The 23,642-nt window shown below is 32.8% G+C and overlaps 1 protein-coding gene across 1 annotated transcript in view; it reads right to left on the bottom strand.

Moving 5' to 3' along the window:
* LOC101621241 (serine/threonine-protein kinase TNNI3K) overlaps window positions 1-23,642 on the bottom strand; it is a 242,120-nt gene that overhangs the window by 196,835 nt on the left and 21,643 nt on the right. Inside the window, exon 5 of the mRNA XM_004679519.1 lies at window positions 17,754-17,864. Coding sequence (XP_004679576.1) covers window positions 17,754-17,864 — 111 coding nt within the window. The remainder of the gene's footprint in view (window positions 1-17,753; window positions 17,865-23,642) is intronic.

Here is a 23,642-nt window from a genome sequence, read left to right as displayed (position 1 = left end):
GTGCTGTGCTTTAACCCGCTGCGCCACCAGGGAGGGCCGCATATCTACATTTTTAACTAACAGCCTTATAACTAATGTCTACTAGAAACTAGGATAAGAGTTATGAATAGTCAGACTTCCCTGGGGGCACAAGGGGTTAACCTGTAGCACTATGAAGCTACCCACAGCCACTGCAGCATGAGTTCAATCCCCAGCCAGGGAGCTGACCCTCATGGCACAGCAGATCTCTTCTGTCTTGCTCACTGCTCAGCAGTGTATTTCAGTCTATCTGCCTGTTCTGCTCCCAACTCTGTCTCTGGAGAATATTCTCATCCCTACATCTATGCTCTTATAAGCATAAATAAATAAAACTTAAAAAAAAAATCAAATCTACTTCAACAAGCTTTGTAGAAGAGTAACCATTATAAACTTAGAGCACCAAAGCTTAGTGCTTAAGATTTTAAAACTCTATGTTCTTCCCCAGACACTCTCCTGATTTTCACTTTGCCCACTGGTAGCTCATAATATATAATTTAGTCTGCAGCTTCAATACTGAAATTGTAATTCTGTAATTCTATTCAAGCAGTTTCTGTCAGAAACAGTAACATTGGCCAGAGGTTAGTAATGATCTTTGTTTAAAGAATACCCTAGGAAGCTGAGCTTCTTAGATATTTGAATACACCGTGAAATATATGATTTTGTGAATGTGCTTGGTCATTTTAAAGCTAGTGTTTCACACGCAAAACAAATCTTGTGATCCATCCACAATCTTAATTTAAATGCGTGTCTGTACACTTAAGTTCTTTTCAGAAAATTTCTATTTCTTATGTCTCTATGTCCAGTGGGTTACTTGTGTTTCTGTTCCTCTAAAATTATAACACATCCTACTAAATCCTGTCCACAAAATTGATGAGATGAAGAAAATTCTACATCTAAGAGCAAATTCAAAATGGAAACCAACATACAAATCTCTAAGTTATAAAATTAGTTTGAAAGTTTAGAATATATTTTGAATCTTAGGAAAACCAAATCTTATTTTATATACCAATTGTTACTTCTTTAATATATTGGTTAAAATGTCTACAACAGCAAACAATTCAATTAAATATAGTATAGCAAATACTGACTTCCCACTCTACTAGATATGAAACTCCTCATGACTTCCACACTTGACTTTTTCTACAGCATATAGGATGAGTTAGTTCTCTCACCTATAAGATGAGGATAATAATATCTATCCCCTTTCCTGTGGACTTCCTGAGACTATAGAGATAATCAATGTACAATGCTCAGAAAATATTGAAAACACTCATTAAAAGGTGTTTTCATAAGTGGCTTAACCTGTGTTATGTTTTACTCCCTGGTGATGTACTGTTAGTATGGAATGTACTGTATCAAAAATGTGTTTCCAGATAACTAAAATCTACCTAATGTTGCAAAAAACTGGGCGTACAATAGCAACATAATAAAAGTAGAAAGATAAAAAGGATGATAACACATGTACATTGTCAAATCATTTAAATAAAATAGAATTCATAAAAAAAGTAAATGTCAGTGTTCTGCCATAAAGCCACAAAAACCAGTAACCATAAGCACCCAAATCTATCAGGTCACAACCTGTCAGCAGGTAAGAAGCTTCTGTGTTTATGGTTACAAATAGTTCAACATGTTTCTCAAAATCAATGATTCAAGAGGTTTTTTATTTTTGTTTTCTCTCTCTGAAGACCAGGTCTCTGTTTCTTTCCACCTCTGGTATAATTCAGGAAGAATAATGCCATGTCTTCATTCAAAATGAATGATGTAGTACAGATTTTCAAACTATATATCTTTTCAAACCTGTCAGTTTCCTTTCACTACTTTACTATATTCCAAAACCAAGTTTAAATTAAACACAGATCAGCAGTAAATCTGTCGATTGTTATCATATTTATGGCACTGTTAAATGAGACACTGGTATTCTCTTATAAGCCAAGATGGACACTTCCTGATTTCTTCAGAATTAAAACAATTTAATTATTTTATGGAATTTTTATTAACTTGATATGTTCTGATGATCTTAGGCACTATCCTTCATGGTTCTGCTGTTAAGGAACAGGGGTATATGTTCTATAAAGAATATGGGAGAAGAACTTCAGAACTTGACAAGTATAAAATTATGATATGATTTGAAGACTTAAAGAGAGAGAAAACTCTAGCAGAAGATATGTAGCTAGATACCTTGGAGCTGATTGATATAGTCCAGATTTATATCTCTGAAATTCAGATTTAATTCCTAATGTTGAAAGATAAAAAATAGCATAACACATAGCATGATAAAAAGTGCAATAAATTTGATTTTATGTTTAAATCAAACACATGACAATTATTGCTTTATAAGAATATACCTTAAAACTTAAATAAATGACCACTCATCACAGTTATCATTGTTACTATCTGACTGTATTGTGGTGTTTAAGTCTTTGTGACACCAAGATATGATCAACTGTTGTGTGTCTCCATTTTTCTACTTTTTTAACAGTTAGGGCTATTGTGATTATTTATACCTACTCTCCCACTGTATGCTGGGTGTGTAGGAGGCATGTAACTTGTCTTTTTAGTTCACAGGGTTTCACATTGAGAAAGTCAGAGTGTAGGAATTGAACATTTCAACCTGATTTATTTGATAAGATCCAGAAATTTGAGTATGAAGGGTAATAGAATGTGATGTTGGAGGAAATTGGAAGGAGCAAGTATATTTTGAATATGGAATTAAAGAAAAAAGAAAAACAGCAACACAGTTGAAAAACACAATTACATCAAAAAACCTCACAATTATTTACAGTCTGATTTTAAAATAAAATGCAAAAGACCAGAAACAACCCAGAATTTTAAATAAGAGAATTATTAGTATAGTTATACTCCTAGATATCAAAACTCATTATAAAGCTTCAGTGATGAAGATTCATATTTTTGGTATAGAACAAGAAAATAGAGCAATAAGAGAAGATACAAAGTGCAGAAACAGATTGTTGTTTATACAGATGCTTGATTTTGGCATAAAAAATGGGAAAAATATAGAAAACAGTATTTTAACTCTAAATATAAAAGTAATAGATAATGGAAGTAGACACATTTTAAAAGAATGACTGTTTGGGTAGCATAAATTAAAATTCAACTACATGCTGTTTATAATGATGCACCTTTATGGGTCTATTGGAATACCCTTTTGTGAAGAGGAAAAAAATTAAAACCCTGCTACTCTTTTTTGTTAGGGTCAAACTTCATTATTTTAAGTCCACATTCCTTCTTTATATTTTAAATAGGTCAAGGTATATTGAGTGGAGATAGAAAAAAGATTTTTTTAAACAAAAGTTTCAAAAAGAAAGCTTCATGATTTGGGGGGAATATAATATGATTAATTTGTATGAAGATATTCATAAAATTACTTGTGATTTTTTAAGCTACTTTCCTCATAAAGGAACCATTATAATCTCTTCTGCCTTATGAAAAGGAGAAATAATTTCTTCAGCCTGTGTAATTTCTGAAATAACACTTGAATAATCATTAATTTAGTCATTCAGCACACTTACTAAAAACCTAGTATATCCAAAAGCACAATCTAGTCATCTGTGTGTGCTAGAAAGATTTTTAACGTACAGTTCCAATGATCAAGATATATAATATTATCAAATAAAAGGGTAGCAAGATATATATTATCAAGATATATAATATTATCAAGATATATAATATCAAATAAAAACAGGCGGTGTTTATAATCAAGCAGTGCTACAAGGTACAGATGAGTACAGCGCTGAGAGTACAGAAACACCTCAAACTAGGGGGATTTAGAAGTTTCATGAAGGTGGAATTTCTATTACATTTTGAGGATGGGATGGAGAGGCAAACTACAAAGAGAGATTATAGGATGATAAAAAATACAGGGCATACAAATGGGAATGGTTAATTTAATTGACAGTGTGGGTCATAAAATAAACAGCATGAAAATCGATGGCTAAAAAGTAGGAAAGCTGAAATATGACCCTAAATCCTGTGCTGAATATATCTTGGAATAAGCAAGGTTCTTGGTCAGAGGAATAACCACTGAGGTCATGCCTTATAGAGCCTGGCATATTTGGGATGAAGTGGACTATAAAGGGGTGAGTGGAAAAACGTATAAATCCTTGGAAGAAGACTTATAAATTCCAGTCAAAGGAAGTCTGAAAAGTTAATGACTGTATGAATGTAGAAAAGATTGAGTCAATATGTTGGTCCACAGCTAAGAATATCTTTGATGATCTCAGAACAAAGATTGTTTCTGTTGTTCTTTGATTTTTAAAATTTAGAACTTCCCCAGCCCCCAATCACCCTGATGGATCAGTGCTTACTTTTTTAAGAAGGGGTCATGAAAATGATCCTTCAACTCCTGACCAGACTTGCCCAGGTGTAGAGGAATGTAGTAATTATGAAACAAATAGTTCAATAGCCTAATAGCTTAGATGGTCATTTAAGCAGGCTTTAGAGCTCAGAACAAAGTAGAAGGGAGCACAGTTAAAGATGCTTTAAGAGGTTACACTTGAACAGAGTCACACAGAGTGACTGTGGAAGGCTTTGTGCGCCATCCTTGATAATTCCATACTTATAATTGTTATAGATAGTTCTAATATTCACTTGTGCAAGAACAAGTGATAAGATTGTGCAGAAGTTCCTAGTGTCTTTGAGCAACACCTCAGAAGATAGATACTGTGAGAGAGGGCAGCTATTGAGAGCCAACTATGGGGACTCTAGCCTCTCATTCCACTATCCAACCTCAGCAACTTTCTAAAGGTTATTTGGGGATCCACTGAAGGGAGCCACCAAGGAAAAAAAACTCACACAATATTCAGAAAAGATCAAATATTTTAAAAGATTGTACATTCCCTAAATATTATGCTAAAATGAATTACCCCTGAGGGAAAGTAGGTAGCTCTTAGTGTCTACTATTGTATTAAAAGGTCAGGTATAAAAAATTGATCTTCCAATGTATTCCTAATTGAGAGGAAGGGAAATAATTTTCCATTCTCCTAAGACATAGATTGGAGTCTCTCAAATTCCAGGAATGTGACTTGAGCATGCTTGATTTATAGCTCAGGCTTCCAGTTCCTGGTAGGAAGTATAACATGAGAAAAGAAAGTACAGATGTGTCAAAATACATAGTTTTTTCTTCTCAACTTTCACCAAAGCTGAGGTTTTTAATTCTACCCCCTCTAATACACACACACAGCTCTCTCTCACTTTTAATGTTATACTGGGCCTAAAATGTTGGAATCAAATTCAGTGCATAAAAAGGTTGACATCGAAAAGCAAATTCACACAAACATTTAATGGTTACAAAGGGATTTCTCAGTCAGGTTGATTTGATTAGCAATAATCTTTGAATCTAATTTCTCAGGTAATGTTTCTTTCATCATTTTTCAGGATAGCAAGTTGATGAACATCTCATTTACATTTTTATTAGCCTATAAAACTTTTCCTTCTTATGCTCTTTTACCTCACACTGAAAGAAATACTTAATGTTTAATAATAGCTAATAGAATCTATGACAAAGACTGAATACCAAAAAAAAAAGTGACACTCCAACTAGTGTCCTCTTACATCACTCCTTACAAAGCTTAAAACATTGCTTCTGAGACCATAAAATTACTGATTATGATGTGTGATCTATGATTTTGCCTTGATCTCTAGACCAAATGCCTAGACAGTATGAGACTGCCTCCTTGCCTTTAATTAAGAGCATAGGGCACATTCAGTAATGGGAGCAGATAATTTCTGCTCCAGACTTCTGAGAAAAATACTTTTTAACGCCACAGAAGATGCACTTTTCCTAAATCATGTCTCAACTATTTAAGACTGTATGTGCAATAAAGGTTTAACTTCAGATTTAACCACTTGACATGAAGATATATCAATTTTGGCATTACAGAACTTCAAATGTCTATTCATACCAAGTTCGATTTTTATTTTTAGTTCTTACATCAGTGTTTTTGATTTAGAAGTATGGGATCACACCCATCATGCATATGCTAGAACACCAAAATCACCACCAAGTAAGTTAATGTCACAAAATAGTGATTAGAATACCAGTCATGACATTCAGTAGGGTGATATTTAAACAATAATCTATAGTAATGTATGTTCACTGGTATATGCGACTCTTTCTATGCTTTTGATGTCTGAATTGGAATAGCTCACTGTGTTCATATTAGTGGACTTGTATAGTGATATTGGCTTCCTTTCTCTGCTCATGTGATTGAGAGAAAGGGGGAGATTGATTCCATGCTCTTCACAAGTCTAGTGTACTTAATCTAAAACCTAAGGGAAAAACTACTGGTATGAGTTAAACTGTGTCTCTTCCCACAACTTCAGTCTTCTGCTAAAATCAAATATTGAAGGTCCAAACCTTGGTAACTCAAAATGTGACTGAACTTGACATAGGTTCTTTAAAGAGGTTTTAAGTTAGATGGTCCCTAATCCACTATGACTGGTGTCCTTATGAGGTGATTAGGGTATAAGAAGTGTGAGAGACCAGACATATGCACACACAGTAAGGCATCATCTACAAGGTGAAGAGAAAAATTTCATGGGAAAACAAAGATGCCAAGGCTTTCTTATTGGGCTTTTAGCCTTCTACTGTGAGAATCTAAATGTGTTGCTTATATCATCTGGCCCTAAGGGACTTTGTTATGAAAGTCCACTAAATTAATACATAATATAAAAAAGAAAACCATAGGCCAACCTCACTTCTTAGTAAAATCAGCTTGGTAACAAGAGAAAATAATATGCCACAACCAACTGTGTCATTCTGAGTACAAGTTGATTCAACTAGAAAGTGACAATTATTCTGAAAGCATTAGTAATTGCAATTAGGAAAGAAAAAAACTGAGACAGTTATTGAAGGAAGCAAGATTATTATTGCCATCTAAGAAATTTAATTGTAAACTAGGAATATCCAAACCACTCAACTAAAATCAGTTAAGTCAGTAAGCTCAATTGTGATAAAATCAATAATCAATCATATGAACTACATGTAACAAATAGAAACTACACATCATTCCGAAAAAAGAAAGTCATTCATACCTGCAACATAAAGAAAAAAATACTAGAAGTAAACTTTAACAAAACTATAAGAATTTTGTGCTGAAAGACCTAAAAATAACAAAAAATATTCTTGAACACTATGATAAGGATATTAATTTTCCTGGATTAATTTATAAATTAGGATTTATCCTAGTCAAGGTACATTTTTCCCTTAGGAAAAAAACAATATCATATACAGAATAGAACAACAGAAAAGGTGAATAACTTTTTTTTAGCATTTGTGTCCCAGGCAGTGTTTAACACATGACATACATTAAGTCTCTTAAGACACACACAGAGAACCATAAGGTACATAATAATATAATACACTCTTAAAATTAGAACACTGAGGCTCAGAGAAGATAAATGACTTTCCTAATGGTATGTAATGAGTAAGTCATAGGTACTGGCTGGAATTTAAATGCTCATAGTCTGGTTTTAGAGTACATGCCCTTTACTGTTTACTCTTGTACCTCTTTATATACTAAAGTTCATATTCAAAATTTAAAAAAAGAGAAGCATTTAGAAGCTTTGAAAAGGGAAGTGACAGGAGGGAGTACTTGCACTTTTAAATATTCAAACATAACCGAAACCCACACTAAATAAAAGAGTTGTGTTTGGTATTAGCACAGTAATACACAGATAGACCTAATTAGATGACAGTGGAGAAAATTTGGCATATTCAATAAATACTGTTTAAACAACTGGTTAACCTTTTGGGAAGAAAAATTAAAACTGGATTACTACTTCACACCATACACTGAAAGACATTCCAAAATACAATCTAGGAACGGGGACAATAAATTAAAAAGTACTTCTCGGGCCCTCCCTAGTGCGCAGCGAATTAAAGCACAGCACAAAGAAGCTTAAGCCACTGCAGCATAAGTTCGATCCCCGCCTTCCCTGGAGGTGACCCACATGGCACGGCAGACCTCTCCTGACCCGCCCCTGTTCCCCTCAGCAGCGTACTTCGTTGATCTGACTGTTCTCCTCCCCGCTCTGTCTCTGGTGAATCCTCTCACCCTCCTCATCTCTGGCCTGTACCCCAGTTCTATATGAATAAAGAAAGAAAGAAAAAGAAAAAAGTACTTCTAGGAAATACTTGTAATTTCTTTTTACACAATATTCAAAGCAAGATTGTCTTTTTTAAGCAAAGGTCACAGCAAAAAATGACAAGTCTGACTATATACATTAGAAATCATTTGTAGGAAATAAAGAAACTAATAAAGCTGCACATAGATATAATATACAAAGGTTTCTTTTAAGTCAGTATGGCAAAATTTTAAAATAAATAAGCAAAAAAAAAAGATCTCTAGCTTAAGGAATACAAAAAATAAAAAAATAAAAAAAGACTCTCCCTTAGATTTAACAAGGTTTCATTATTTACTCTAGATATTTTATTCAAATTGAGTAGGTACTCACTATAAAAGCATAAGTATATCTAACTTGTGGAAGGTTTTTTGATATTTATCGAAATGTAAAATTCACATACTGTTTTGCCCAACTACACATAGAAACATGAATTGTCATGGCTGTTCAATGACATGATGTTCATTTAACATAAGGAGCAAAATTTAAATATAATGGAGAGTCAACACAATAATTATAAATAAATTAAAAATGAACTAAGGATTTTAAGTGACATTTCTCTAATATATAAGACTGGACAATTAGCTTATGAAAAGCTATTATTGAGTCGCATAGCTGTGCAGCCACAGCAGCACTTTCAAGTTGATAATGTAGTATCTAGCACTACTTAATTTTTTTAATAGCTGAATACATTTCATAGTATGAATATACCAGTTTTTATTTATTTACTGAGTAGTTAATGTACACTTGTTATTTTTTCATTTAGTGATTTTTATGAATAACACTGTTAAGAACACTCATGTACAAGTTTCTGTGTGTCTTGGTTATATGCCTAGGAATGGAATTACTGGGTACCAATGGTAACTCTGATTTTAACTTCTTGAGGAGCTGCCAGATTGTTTTTGCAAAGAGCTGTACCATTTTACATTTCCACCAGCAATGTGTAAGGAATTCAATTTCTCCAAATATTTACAAACCCTTGTAAGTGCCTATTATATGTGTGTGTGTGTGTGTATTCATTCTCCTAGATATGAAATGATATCTTTACATATTATTGTGATTTTCTTTTCTCAAATTACTAATGAGTAATAATATCTTTTCATAAGCTAATTGTCCAGTCTTATACATTAGAGAAATGTCACTTAAAATCTTTAGTTCACTTTTAATTTATTTATAATTATTGTGCTGACTCTCCATTATATTTAAAATTTGCTTCTTATGTTTAATAGTACTATAACATTTTATATCAGAAGGGATGAGGTAACATGCATAGTGTACCAACTACAATCAGAGTGTTATTTATTATGCATAGTGAGTTATTACGAGCCTGTGATCTGAATACACTCTGCTGCTAGTGGTTACTAAAACATTCAAATCAGGGTGAGCAAAATTATAACGCAAATGAAGACTATCTCTTTCTAGTCATTCATTCACTGTTTCAAGATATCTTTCTTTCAGATTTCACATTTTTAGTTTTTTAATTAAATGCTTTTATCTACTTTCATTATTGTTCATTTTTGTGCGTTTGATTTCTCCTCTCAGGCATAGTCCCCATAAATCTCCCACCAGATATCTCTTTTAAATCTAATTTCTCCTAATGTTCTTTAGGAAAGTGCTTCTGAAATTTGAATATATATAAAAATCACCTGATAATCTTGTTAAAATGTTGATCTGAGGTGAGTTTGAAGTAGATCCTGACAGTTTATTTTTAAAAGATTTATTTATTTACACATACATGAGCTGGAGTATAGATCAGAAAAACTGGGGTGAAAAGATTCACCAGAGACAGAGAGGGTAGCAGAACAGGCAGATCTACTGAAATATACTGCTGAGGGGGGCAGCATATGAAGCAGAAAAAGTCTAGTGGGCCATGTGGCTTAGCTCGCTGCCTGGGGATCTAACTGGTGCTGCAGTGGCTGAGGAAAGCTTCATAGTGCTGAGACTTAACCCCTTGCTCCACCAGGGAGAGCCCTGAGAGTTTACCTATTAACAAGCTCCCTGATGACCCAACATTATTGATCAATGGATTTTATTTTGATTGGTACACTTTGGAGTATGGACTGATTCCTCAGAGTTTACTTACAAGGCGCAAATATCAAAAATAAGGAAGTAATGCCTTTTACTGAGGAGGACTAATATACTATTTTAAAATTCAAAAGTAAGCCTACATTAGGTACAGGGAAAGAGCACAGGGAGTCTTGTCAAGTGCCAGAAAAGTGATATGCCATTGAGGACCAGGGCCTACTTGACCACTTTCTTTATTGGGGATTTTCCCATTCTGACAGTTTTAGTACATACTTGTGACTACAGAGTAAGATTGTCAACCAGAAGTTTTAGTTGGAAATTTTTTTTTTCCCTCCAGCATCAATCTCTAATGAAAATAAAGAAATAGTTGAAAGGATCTGTAGTTATAATATTGATTGAATTATATACATACATATATATATATATATATATATATATATATAGTTCTGATAAAGTTCTATATAACTATACAATGTTACTAATATAAATCAACCCTGAATAAATGTAGAAACCATGAAAACATTCTAAGTAAAATAAACCAATTGCAAAAGATCACATATACTATTCTACTTATTTAAAAAAGAATGTTCAGAATATCCAAATCTAGAGACAGACAGCAAACTAGTAGTTGTCAAAATTTGGACATTGAAGGGTGGATGGGACTAATGGTTATTTGGTTCCATTTGGGGTGATAAAATATAATTATATAATGGTGATGATAATACAACTCTGTGAAAATGCGAAAAAAAAGCATTGTTTTTAATTACATGAATGGCACAGTACATGAATTTTTAAAACTGTTTAAATAGTAATGCAGAAAATGAATAGAACTTGTAAGAAAGAAGTAAATCTTGTAAGAATAGAATTTATATGTATATACATATATATATATATATATATCAATATGCTGGATTTTGAGATAATTGAGAATTGGGTATAGAGTATAGAGCATGTTTTCCTTACTTCTATACTTCTATTTATGATTCCCAAAGTCTAAATTCTGGTCAGGTAGGCTGAGAGGTTGTTGTTTGAATTAGGAGGAGGACACCACAGCATTGTGAGTGAAAGCTGGCTCAAATACTAGACAGCACAGGCACATCTGCTATACCAATATGAACACTGACACAATAGGCGAGTTACTTAACCTCTCTGTGCCCTAGTTTTCTCATCTGGAAAATGAGGATTAAAACCTCAAGTGACAAATAAGTCAGTACTATAACTGGCACAGTGTTATAATTTCAAGGTTGTAACTAATACTGAGTCTTTTGCTTTACTATTCTGATTCCAAATAAAATTCATAGTCTATTGACTATTAATAAGATCATAGGCATATTGAATAAATGCCTTTTAATTATAAAATTCATGAGTACTGTACCATTTTTAAGAAAAAAAGAGGTGGAGGTAGGAAGAAGAGAGGGAAAGAAGAGAGAAGTATTTTAAAATCAAGTATTTACTTGCTTATGCCTTTGGGGAAAAAAAACTAAAGCTATTATAAAAGAAATAACTTAGAGAGAGTCAGAGGTTTCTTGGTAAACAAGATTCTCTCCCAAAACATTTAGATGATTTAGTTAAGGATGAACTGGAACAACATCAATTGCATTTCCTTGAAATCAGAAATAAATTCCAAAATAGCTGAGAATCATTTCTGAAGCAATGCTTGGATAAGTGTTTACATCTGTAAATGGGATAAAGTAGGAACAAATTCAACTCTAAAATAATACTCTTACTTGCACAAAGCATATAGGAAACTATACCTTTCTGTGAAAAATGAAACACTGCACAACCCCTTGCATTATATATTGTGTCATCTCAGATATGCTTTCTGTTTGCTACTCAGCTGTTTGCAGTTGCAGATAATTGATTTATTTCCTGATAACTGCAGAAACTATGGCATGAAACATCAGTGCAACAGCTTTTTGTAGTTTTAGTATAATTTCTATTGTATTCAGTGTGTGTATGTACATGTTGTGTACCCACATACATGCAATATATCCTCATGGACTCTTACTCATACACTAATTGCCAGAAAAAAGTTATCATTGAAACAGTTAAGTTTGCTTTAACTGTATGTGTAGAGATGTATGAACTTTAGGTAACATATGCAGTCTATGTTTTGTTTTCTGAATAATTTTTTGGTATCTGGAGGGTATAAGCCCTGTTTTAACAATGCATACAAGACTCATAAAGGAGTAATTACTCTTTATTTTCAAGACTGCAGACTTGAAGACAGATGACCAATTTTAAATCCTACCCATTTGTTTACTGTCTGAATGGCCCTGTGGAAGTCATCTGAATCCTCTAACCCTCAGTTTTCTCACTGGTAAAGTGAGTTCAAAGGTAGCTACATCACGGGAAAGCAAATGATGTATGTGAATGATACAGCATTACCAAATGTTAGCGAATATTTTTCACTTTCCGTGCTTGAGAGAGCACAAGACTCATGTGTCCCAAGGATTCAAAGGGTAGAAAAGGGTTTAATGCATGTTTATTGATTGCTGACAGGATCTTAGGCCTTGTATAAACTAGCAGATGCGTAGATATTGATAGATGGATAAATCAGTCAGGAAGAAACATGGGAACTGGGACAACCAATATTTGCCTGCTTTTCAAAGCACAGTAAATCTAGTGCTGAGTCTCCAAATGCAGTCAGGATGTCTAGGAATCTGCAGTACATGTTCTCAGCTATTATTGAAGGAGACAGCTGTCTAGTCAATGTAAATTTTATTGTAAGATTTGTTTAATAGAATTCATAATTCTGGGGGGGGGGGACAAACACTCTTGAGACACTAATGGAGGGTCTGAATTTGATATGTGAAGACAAAGAGGGCCGTCAGACTTAGCATCAGTTATTGTCTCAGAGAAAGGTGGGCAATACACGAGAGTAACTACTGTTGAAAGGAAACTCCCACTGATCCACTGCTACTGTCCTTACTAAGCCAGAAGCCAGGGTAAAAATTAGAAGTGGAAAAAGCATATAAAATTTTTATACCATAGTAATAATGTGTTTTTTCCCATTGTACTAGAATTTTCTGCACCATTTGATATCCAGAATCCTTTTCTATTGAAAATCACTATTGCTCTCGCTATTGAAATAATACAATATTCTTGCTTTTCTCATCCCACCCTGACCAATCCTTCTGTGCTCCTCAGTGGCTATTCAGTATTTCTTCAAGTCTCTGTAAATATTCTCCCAGGTTCACTCCTTGGCCATCTGTTCAACTGAACTAATAAGTTTCCCGTTATCATTATGGTTTCAGTTACCACCTCTACAAATATAATTTCCAAAAACTTACATTAACTTTCATCTTCTCCACTGGATGCCAGTAATATATTTCTAAATGATTAATGCACATTTCCACGTGAAATTTTGGATGCAATCTGTAAGTCAACATGCCTTGAGCTAACTGAATTTTCCTCCAAATTGAATCCTTTATTCAATTCAACTCTTTTATCTTTGTCTATTTAATCATCATCTCATAACTCTGGAAACCATACTAACTAGTATGGGAAAAGAAATCCTTTCAATTCATTATTTATCAAATGTCCAATTATCCTCTTTGCTCAAAATTCTTAATGGTTTCCCCATTTACCTTGTGTTCATTGAGGTGATGTTCTATACAACACTGCCTATGTTTTGGGAATACAGGTTGCAACCCCTACAATATATGTTGTCATACCACAACCAGAGCCAAAATAATTCATTGGATTGATTCCTACCATTTTGCTTCTTGTCCCCACTGCTTCCCCTTTTGGTAGACTCAATTTTGCAGTCAGATTTCTAGGGTTGATTTAATTTGATTTTCTTATTATTTTGCTTTACTTGTATATATTCTACAGATGAGTGAAAGCATCCAGTATTTCTCTTTCTCCATCTTACATTTTGTTTAGCATCATCTTTTACATTTCCATCCATGTTGCAAGATCTTTTTTTAATAGTCAAATAGTAGTCAATTAAATATATATTCTACATTTGTTTATCAACCTCTGTCCTTGTGTACTTGTTTATATAACTTCGTTCTTGTAAATAGTGTTGAAAAGAACACAGGGATGTATATATACCTTCAGATTGTTTTTGTATTATTTGGATAGCTATTCAGAAGGAGGGTACTGAATTATATAGAAACATGTTTTCACTATTTTGAGAATCTACAATGTCATTTACTGTATGGACAAGTCTATTTTCCCATTAACAAGAGCAAGAGTTTCTTTTTCTCTATATCCTCTCCAGTACTTGATTCTGTTCATGTGTGTTCATGTATGTGTGTGTGCACATGTGTGTGTGTGTGTGTGTGAGAGTGAACCATCTTATGTATATGAACTAGTAGCACATTGTGGTATAGGTTTTTGTTTCCTTGATGATAAGTAATGGTGAGTATTTTTTATATGCCTGTTACCCATCTGTTTATCTTCTCTGGAGAAGTGTCTATTTAGACCTTCAACTATTTTTTGCTTAGGTTGTTTGCTAAGTTGTATGAGTTCTCTGTAGATTTTGGATATTAAGCCCTTATTGGACCTATTTATTTGGGTATCTTCTGTTTCATTGTGCAGAAGCTTTTAATTTGATAGAGTTCCACTGGCTGTATCTCTAAAGAGTCATAATATCTGTGTTCTATTATATCACTATCTACCACATTATCTAGTTTCGTGTATTACACAGTAAATTCCTTTGACTCCAGGAGGCACATCAACCTTATGCTCTCCTGTGTGTTTAATTCAATAAAGGACAAATTCAATTAAGCGTTAGGCTTTTCAGTTGTTGTAGTCTGGCCCATTCCTAACATCCAAATTACCTACTAGGACACTTTGCAATCTACTTCATGCTTTTATTCTATTTGCTATTGAATGATTATGTTCAGTTAATTTTTTTCCCTTTTACTTTTTGTATGTGACTATTCTTCATCCGACTCATCACTCTAAATTTTAAAATCCTCTCAAAGATCCTTCCCTAACACTTTTAGTTCACATTTATCTCTGTTTCCAGTTAATTTCTATACATCTAATTTTGTGTTCTTTGATGTTCTTTGCTATGCAATTATATTTCTAATTTTCCTAATTATCAAACCCATTCTGATTGTTGACTTCATTCTCTCTCTTTGATACCACTATTTCTTTTTTTTTAATTGCTTATATTATGTTTCTTATGTATTAATTTTGTTTATCTGGCTACCTATAAAATCCTTTCAGGAAAAAATTGTAATATTTTCTTACATCACTCCAATAACCTACAACTCTTATGGAAAAACTCTTCAGTAAGTACTCAAATGTACTTTTCAAATGAATAAGTATAAGTACAGAAAAAAATAAATATATTGAAAGTATGTACATATTAAAGTTAATTATAGAAATTTTATTTTACAATTTAGAGAGATAGAAATTTAAAGAAAAATTCTGAATTTTTCAATATGTTACCATTAGTATTTTGGGATATATTTTTTCTTTACTGTATTATCAGTAACTTAATTATTAGATAAGGGAAAAAGGAAAATTGACCTATATATTGTATGTACCATCAGTTGTTTGCTATGAAATTCCTTAAATTTTATACAAAAGCTAGCAAGAGAACCCATGAATTGCAATACAATAGTAAAGACCATTTTGGAATCATTTTGGTAAATTTTGCTCTGAAATTAGTTAAAGTAAGAAAATTATTTGAATGGCAGATGAAGAGACCAAGCTCTTAACCACCTTATGTTTTGACCCTATTATAATCCTAACACTCACAAATGTCACCAATTCAGCAGTAGACAAAAAGAATTTTGCTGTCCAAAACATATTCTGTCACTTTCCTGACATTAAGAAGTTGAATACGCTTCACTGGAACTAATGTCCACCTCATTAATTCTTCTACCTACACCTCTTAATATTTGCCTTTCATGCATTTTATCACTGGTCTCTTTTTATTTTTTTCTGGAAAACATTTATGTTTAAGTGATTCTAATGGGATTTCCTCTTCTCTAAGTTACACAAATTCACTTATAATAAAACATACCAAAAGATTTATTTTATGGGAAATAGGATGATGTAATAAGGTGGAAGCATCAACATGAAAGAAACTACATTGTGCCCCATGAGCAAAATAATAATTTTTATTGAATATAAGAGCCCTTTAAAGTGACACAATTGAGATTAATAACAGCTACTTTATAGGTCTTAAGTATGCTCTTATATGCAGACCTATTTGTTCACAGTTGTGTATGTATGTGTGTGTGTGTTTGAAGAAAGCACAATTCAATTTGCAACATGACTGAAGCACAATTCAATTTGCAACATGATTGAAAGGAGGAATAGATAACTATTATTTATTATAAAGAGATGACTTGACAGCTCTGAAAATCATGAGAGTTTTATGTAAAAGAACTGGGATTGAAGACATAAATTTTATTCTCAGACTTCATAATTTATAAATAAAATTACTGTACAAGAACTTTGGTTTTATATCTGTCAAAAGGCAATCAAAATAAAAACCATGAAGATTTGTAAAGAAATTAAATGATATAAATGAACATATTTTGCCTAGTATAAAAAATGAAATTAAAATAAAAGACAACAACTTGCATGCATCGTTTATAAAATACTTCATGATTTCATTGTGATCATTTGAACCACTCTACCTTCAACTTATACCATACTAATAACTTTAACTCTCTCATATCCCACAAATACACTCAGTACCTTTGTCTCAGGGCCTTTGCATATACTATTCCTTAATCTTGAAATGCTCTTTTATACCCTTAGTTGGCTTAATTTAATTCAGATCTCTACCTCAACATCACTTCATATGTTACTATAAAGTTTGTCAAGAAAGTGTCCACTTCTCTTTGCTCTCATTTTTCTTCACTTCATTATTTTTCCAGAACTCACAACTAACTGGTATCATATAATATTTACTTTGTTGTCTGAATGAGTTCTCTACTACTAAACTCCAAGAAAATGGAGATTTTGCCTACCTTTCTTGTTACTGCTACTTCAGTAACCAGAACAATATCTGCATATAAAATGCTTAAACTATACAATGCATGTATGAATGAATGAATATTTCATTGCATCCAGAACAATCTCTGTACATAAAATGCTTAACAATACAATGCATGTGTGAATGAATGAATATTTCATTTTGCATCCTTATACGTATAGCAACTTACAAAGCACATTAAATAATCATCAATTTAATCATGATGGAAGGCCTATGAACATTTTCATTTTATAAATGAAGAAAATAGAGACCTGACAAGATACAGTAGTTTGCCCAAGGTAAACACTGCAGTGGTAGAAACAAAGCTGCCTGGCTCCAAAATGTATGCTCTCAATCACAGCTACACAGTTGATGCATTTAGCCATTTTTATATTAACTGATGTTTGATATTACTTTTACAAAATATATTGAATTTACTATCAAAAGCACATTTATGTAAGCTAAATTGATCTCCCAAAGAAATGACTGCATTCAGTAGCTAAAAAATAAAGTCTAAATATCAAAAAACAAAAAGACCCTCTGCATTTGAAAACAGTTGAGAATAAGAATTGAAAGACATTGGTTTGTTTTCACAGGTAGTCAACATGTGACTTACCTCCAGGTGACCAGTTATTGCAGCAATATGCAGGGCAGTGAGGCCACCATACCCAACCTGCTGTATGTCAGCTCCACTGTGAAGCAGGGAAGTGATCAATTCAGCACTATCCTGTAGGGAAACACATCTTTAGTGTGACTTTTCTACTAATAGCAGATTTGAACAATGTGCAACAGGATATATTGATTCTCTGACTGTCAGCCGGTTTAGGTGCTCACAGAAGACTTAAGTGTGATTTCTGGCAGAAGAGCACATGAGATAGCAGAGAGAGAAGCTCTCAAATGCTTGAAATGTAGGAACAAATGACAGGGGCATTCAGTTACAATCAATCTTCTGCTATTTACCATGAAAGGCAGAAAGGACATTTACCTATGGTGAAACTCTTGCTAACTCAACTCAATCTTACAGGTTGGTCCCTCCAATAAATAGAATTTCATCAGCAACTGTAGTACTGAATTAACTACAGTGGACTATGTCATGGTAGTTCAGTAATTGCTTCATCGCTAATACATTTGTGTCATGAAGCTGGTACATAATTAATGACACACAGTATCATGGGCGCTATCATAATTAATCAGTAGTGTCTTTTTTAACTCAACTCACTTAAACTGAAAATGTTTGAAGCAATTTTTAAGCCTTAAGTTAGAATGATTTATTTAATAACCAAAATGATACTTATTTTCTTCATTCTGTTATTTACACTGTATTTTTATTCAGAAACATGGGCCTTACGATATTAGAAGCAATTAACATTCATTGAAAGTTTTACTATTTGATCATTCATATGCAGTCTATAAACCTGGCACATGGTATAACTTAAAAAATAACTGCTGATAAAAATAATCAAATATTTCTTAAAAAAAACACTATGAACACTTATGATTATAAACTTCATTTTACAAGTCAGAACACTAAAAAAAAACTCATGTGGAAGTTCACATATTCACAAGCTCCAGATTTAGAAAGGAATGCAAAGATGTTCATGCTTCCTTAAAGTAGCAATTCAAAGTATGACTTCTATAATATTTGACATGTTGCTGTCTCAAACACATTCAGTATGACAATAGCCAGGTCTTTACAAAATAGGCCATTACATCATGTATATACATAACATTTCAAATACCTTGGTTATGAAAAAACAATTAATGCTCTCTATATAGTGGAAGTCTAAAATTTATAAAAAACTGAAAAAAAAAACTTTGATAAAACACCTCAGATAGCAAAATGTTATAGTTTCAAAATCTTCAACTCTACTTATCTGCTCTACCAAGAAAGTTAATAAGCTTTCATTTTTTTCTAATTTTCCATTGGCTCCTTCTGCTCAGTCTATAAACTTCAAGCTTTATCCATTCTAAAAAAAACACACCATTTTTTCCACTGAAACTAAGATAATTTTATCTCTATCTTTGCCTTCATTTTCCAAGCTTCTAGAAAATTATTGACACTCAGTGCTGACAGCTCTGATTTTGTTTCCTTAGCAATTTCTATACACTCAAATCTTGCATAAATCTCACTGAGTTAACCATACTCTTTAAACAGTGAAACTTGCTTTGTCTTATACTATATTAAGGAATATTTTGTGTTCCTTTTTCATTGCCTCATATTATCAAGAGAAATCACCACGACTGCTGTTTTCACCTGAATCAAAGGACCACTCTATGAAATCTAATGTCAGTCATCTTCGTTACAGTAAAAACATCTCCCCTTGAAATCTCTATCTTATCTGCTTTTGTCAAATTCACATGCCTGCTTTTTCTCAATTGTTTCATCTTTGTTTTTTAACTATCTCCAAAAAGTAAGTGATTTGAAAGGTTAGCCCTAAGCTACTTTATCATTCTCCATGCTACTTTTCATAATCTTTATAACTTCTAATAGCTTCATCTTTTTTCCTGTGTTCTTTGTCCAAACCAAACTCCATATATTTTGCCAACCACTGACATCTTAAATTAAAAATTGCTGAGGTAAATACCATTCATAATTTTCTCAGTATGATTTGTCAAATCCTAGCAATCCTTATTTGTATTAATAGCAATTTATTACTCCAAATGACCTAGATACTTTCAAGTCATTTTCAGAATTCTGCTAAATTTAACTTACTTTACTTATGGCATTTCCTCTCATTCCCATCACCCTCCATTTTGTAAAGCCTTCTAATCAATCTTCTTAGCTAAGCCTTTCTCATCACAGTTCATTCTCCACATATACCCAATAAATTTTCTTATAAAGTATTTATTATGTCACTCATGTTTGTAATAAACTTTTCATACATCTTCAAATATTTATTGATAATTTATTATTGTAAAACATTGTTTTGAAAAGTGGGGGCATTGTAGTAACATAGTTACAATCCCTGCTTTCATGAAGGTTACATTTTACTACATGTATGAGAGAAGAACCAGAAATAGTAATAATAGTGTTTTAAATATTATACAGAAATAATAGTGTTTTAAATATTATACACAGGATATATATCACATAGTAATATCATAAAGATCAATAGATAAGAGATAAAACAGACAAGTAACTAGGTGACAACTAGGCTACTTTATTTCTTTTAAAGCTGTATTTTATTTATTTATGCATACAGAACAGGGATACAAGCCAGAGGTGCAGGGGAGGTAGTAAGAGGATTCACCAGAGACAAAGTGAGGAGCAGAACAGGCACATCACTGAAGTACACTATGTAGGTGAGCAGTGGGCGTGTCAGGAGAGGCCATGCCATGTGGGTCACCTCCCAGGCCGGGAATTGAAATCAAGCTGAAGATGTTGTGGCTGGCTTCACAGTGATGTGCTTTAACCCTGAGTGCCACTAGGGGGGAGGGGGGCGATTAGACTACTTTAAATTAAACAGTCTTGGGAAACTATATTGTGCTGGTGACCTTTGTGATAAGATAAATACCAAAGAGGATCTCTTACTACTGACAGCTATAGTATTATTTTCTTAGTAATATCAACTATCTTGCATATGTCACAACTGAGCTCACCAAAAAACACTCAAGACTGAAAGTAGCATTTTCTTACAAATTTATGAAAGCATTTATGAAAGCATATTTTCTCTTCCATCCTATTGACACATGTATTTTCCCATTTCTCTCCTATTTATTCTCTTCCCAGCCCACAATTTGAAGAATGCGCATTCAAAGACAAAGGATAACTAGAGCAAAAGTCAGACAGAAAGAAATTTATATACTTGAAGATCAGTATTGAGTTAAAGAAAAAAGAAAGGAGAAATGGTGTTCAGGATAAGAACAAAGTTGTTTGATCTTGTAGGATCTTGTAAGACTTGGAATTTAGCATGTGGATTGTTTCCAAATGTAAAAGATAACAGGGGAAAGACATGATATTGACATCAGCAAGAATTAGGATAGTGTAGATTCTGTGGTAGTATTAAGCTGTTAGATTTTTTTCACCTGTTAAATTTGAGCTTCTTACAATCCAGGATTAAGATTATAGATACTAGAATTAGCTTTTCTAGTTAGAATTCTGGCTTTATTTATGACTGGGTGGGGGGCCAATTTACATAATCTTTTGCACTAATTTCCTTGGTTACATTAAAGGAAACAACATCTATATTTACATTGCAACTAGTGTAATTACATATAATTACATAATTATATCATATAATATATATTATATAATACATATATAATTACATATTATATACACATATAATACATTATATAATTATATACAGTTTATAATATATATTATATGCAGTTATATATTATATATATACACATATATATATATAATATAGCACTAAAAAGATATCCAGCATGGCAATACTCAATAAAACTCATCAACATTGGGACTTAGTGTAATTCTAAATGGAAATCTATAAATAAGATAGTGACTTGACTCTGTCTTCTAAATCCGTCCCGTATTTATTACCTCCTTCCTAAAACTTCACTAGTGCTTCACTAGTTAGTCACTAAAATAAAAGAATAAAACACAGAAAAACTCTGAACCAGTACTGGGGATTAGTAAATGTCTACTAGCTTAGTAGTTGATGGGTTGTCAGAGCTAAGAATTTCTTATTAAATAATTCATAGGAGTTAAGCTTTATCTCACCAATAACTTATCTATTTGAATGGCGAGGGTAAAAGTAATGCACTATCTTTGAAATAAATGGGAAACATATCACCTTCAAACATTTTCCCTACAAAGAAAAAGCACTAAAATTCAGGAAAATAGAGGATATATTTTAAAAGATAAAATCATTATTTTAAGTAGAGGGGAAATACGATTTTGGGCCAATGTAAGAGTCAAAAATATTATAAAGATGTTCATAGCATAACACTGACAAGTAGTTTATTAATTTAATATATAAAGAATTCATACAAATTAGTAGAATGACGGAAACCCTTTAACTCAAAAATATTTATTAATGAATGTCTACCTATGTCAAACACTTTACTTTGGAAACAAAATAAATTACATATAAACCTGGAGTGTATGAAATATTTATATATCAGGCAGATTCTGTAAACACACATCTAGCTTCTGCTCAACTGTCTTTGTATATTATCCCAATTTAGACAGCACTTAAGGAATTTAAGAAGAAATATCCCTTCAGAACAGGCAAATGGTAAGGTCAAAAGTTGTAGGCACTAAATTATCCTTCTACACTTCAGTTATATTTCTCAACTTTGATCTGTAATGATATAAATATTTTTTACTGAATATTATAAAAGATCATGTATTCTAATATGCTATGCTAAAAAGAATGTAGCAAAACAATCATTGCTACTTAAAAGTGCTTACTACTAGGTATCTATCATGCAAAATGTTTTATCTACATAATTTTGTCCACATTTCACAACTTATCTATGAGAAAAAAAATATTCCTATTTTATAGCTGATGTCAGACTTAAAGAAGTCAAAGTACTTCATGAACCTTAAGGAGTTTCTGAGAGCTAGATGCAAACTCAGATCTCATTCCAAAGTCCACAACTCACTCTGACTATCCATAATGCTTTAGCTGGTTGTGGCTTGTTCCAATCTCAAAATAAAACTTGGGAGGATATACTTTGTGTTGTGTATTTTGTTATATTTAACTGACAAATTCTCTCCTGCGCTATAAGAATATTGTGTCCTAGTAGAATAATTTTGAAAGTCAGCAATACAGCTGAAGAGGTGTGATCCTAAACATATGTATCACATACAATGTTGCAAACCTAATGACCTCAATAAAAGTAAATAAATAAAGTCAACAATACAGTGCATGCCTACTAGAAAGGACATTCTCATAAAATATGAACAGAAAGTCAGTGATGAAAGGATCAACCCACTACAAAGTGACTCTCCCTAATAGGCTTTTTATTTTGCTCTGAAGTGCCCACTGATCTGGTAGAGATTTCAGCAAGTCTGGATTGTGGCCTGTTAACAACTCCTTCCTCCTTCCTTGCCCTTTCATGGGTGTCACTTCTATGTGGATCTCCTGTATTCGGAAATCCCTCTCACAGTCTACTTTTCAAGAACTAAACTGTCAAGTCATAACATAAAATGTTCCTACTAAAACTGAAATTGAACTGGGATTAGAATTGGAATCTTATGTTTTTCTTGACACATCATGTGTCCCTCCACCCTCAATTACACTCTGCTCTCAATTAGTTATTTGCCTTTTGTATGTAAGACCTGACCATGTGCCCTGCTCCTAAAAAATAAAAAAAACAGTGATCAAATACTTGGCACATCTATCTTACAAGGCTGCAATGAGGATCAAGTAGCATAATGTGCAAATATTTATAAACTTAAATGTGCGTTTATATTAAATGAAACACCCTAGAATATTCACCTTATGACTTAGTCTATTCTTCCCTTAGATGCTTAATCTCAATAAAATACCCAAATTTCTTCACCTATAAAATTTCAGAATTGAGCTAAACT

This window comes from Condylura cristata, unplaced genomic scaffold (assembly GCF_000260355.1).
Source record: "Condylura cristata isolate star-nosed mole 26May11 unplaced genomic scaffold, ConCri1.0 scaffold00008, whole genome shotgun sequence".
Taxonomy (NCBI): domain Eukaryota; kingdom Metazoa; phylum Chordata; class Mammalia; order Eulipotyphla; family Talpidae; genus Condylura; species Condylura cristata.
Note: the sequence above shows the minus strand (reverse complement) of the source record. Positions and strands in the feature narration are given on the sequence as shown.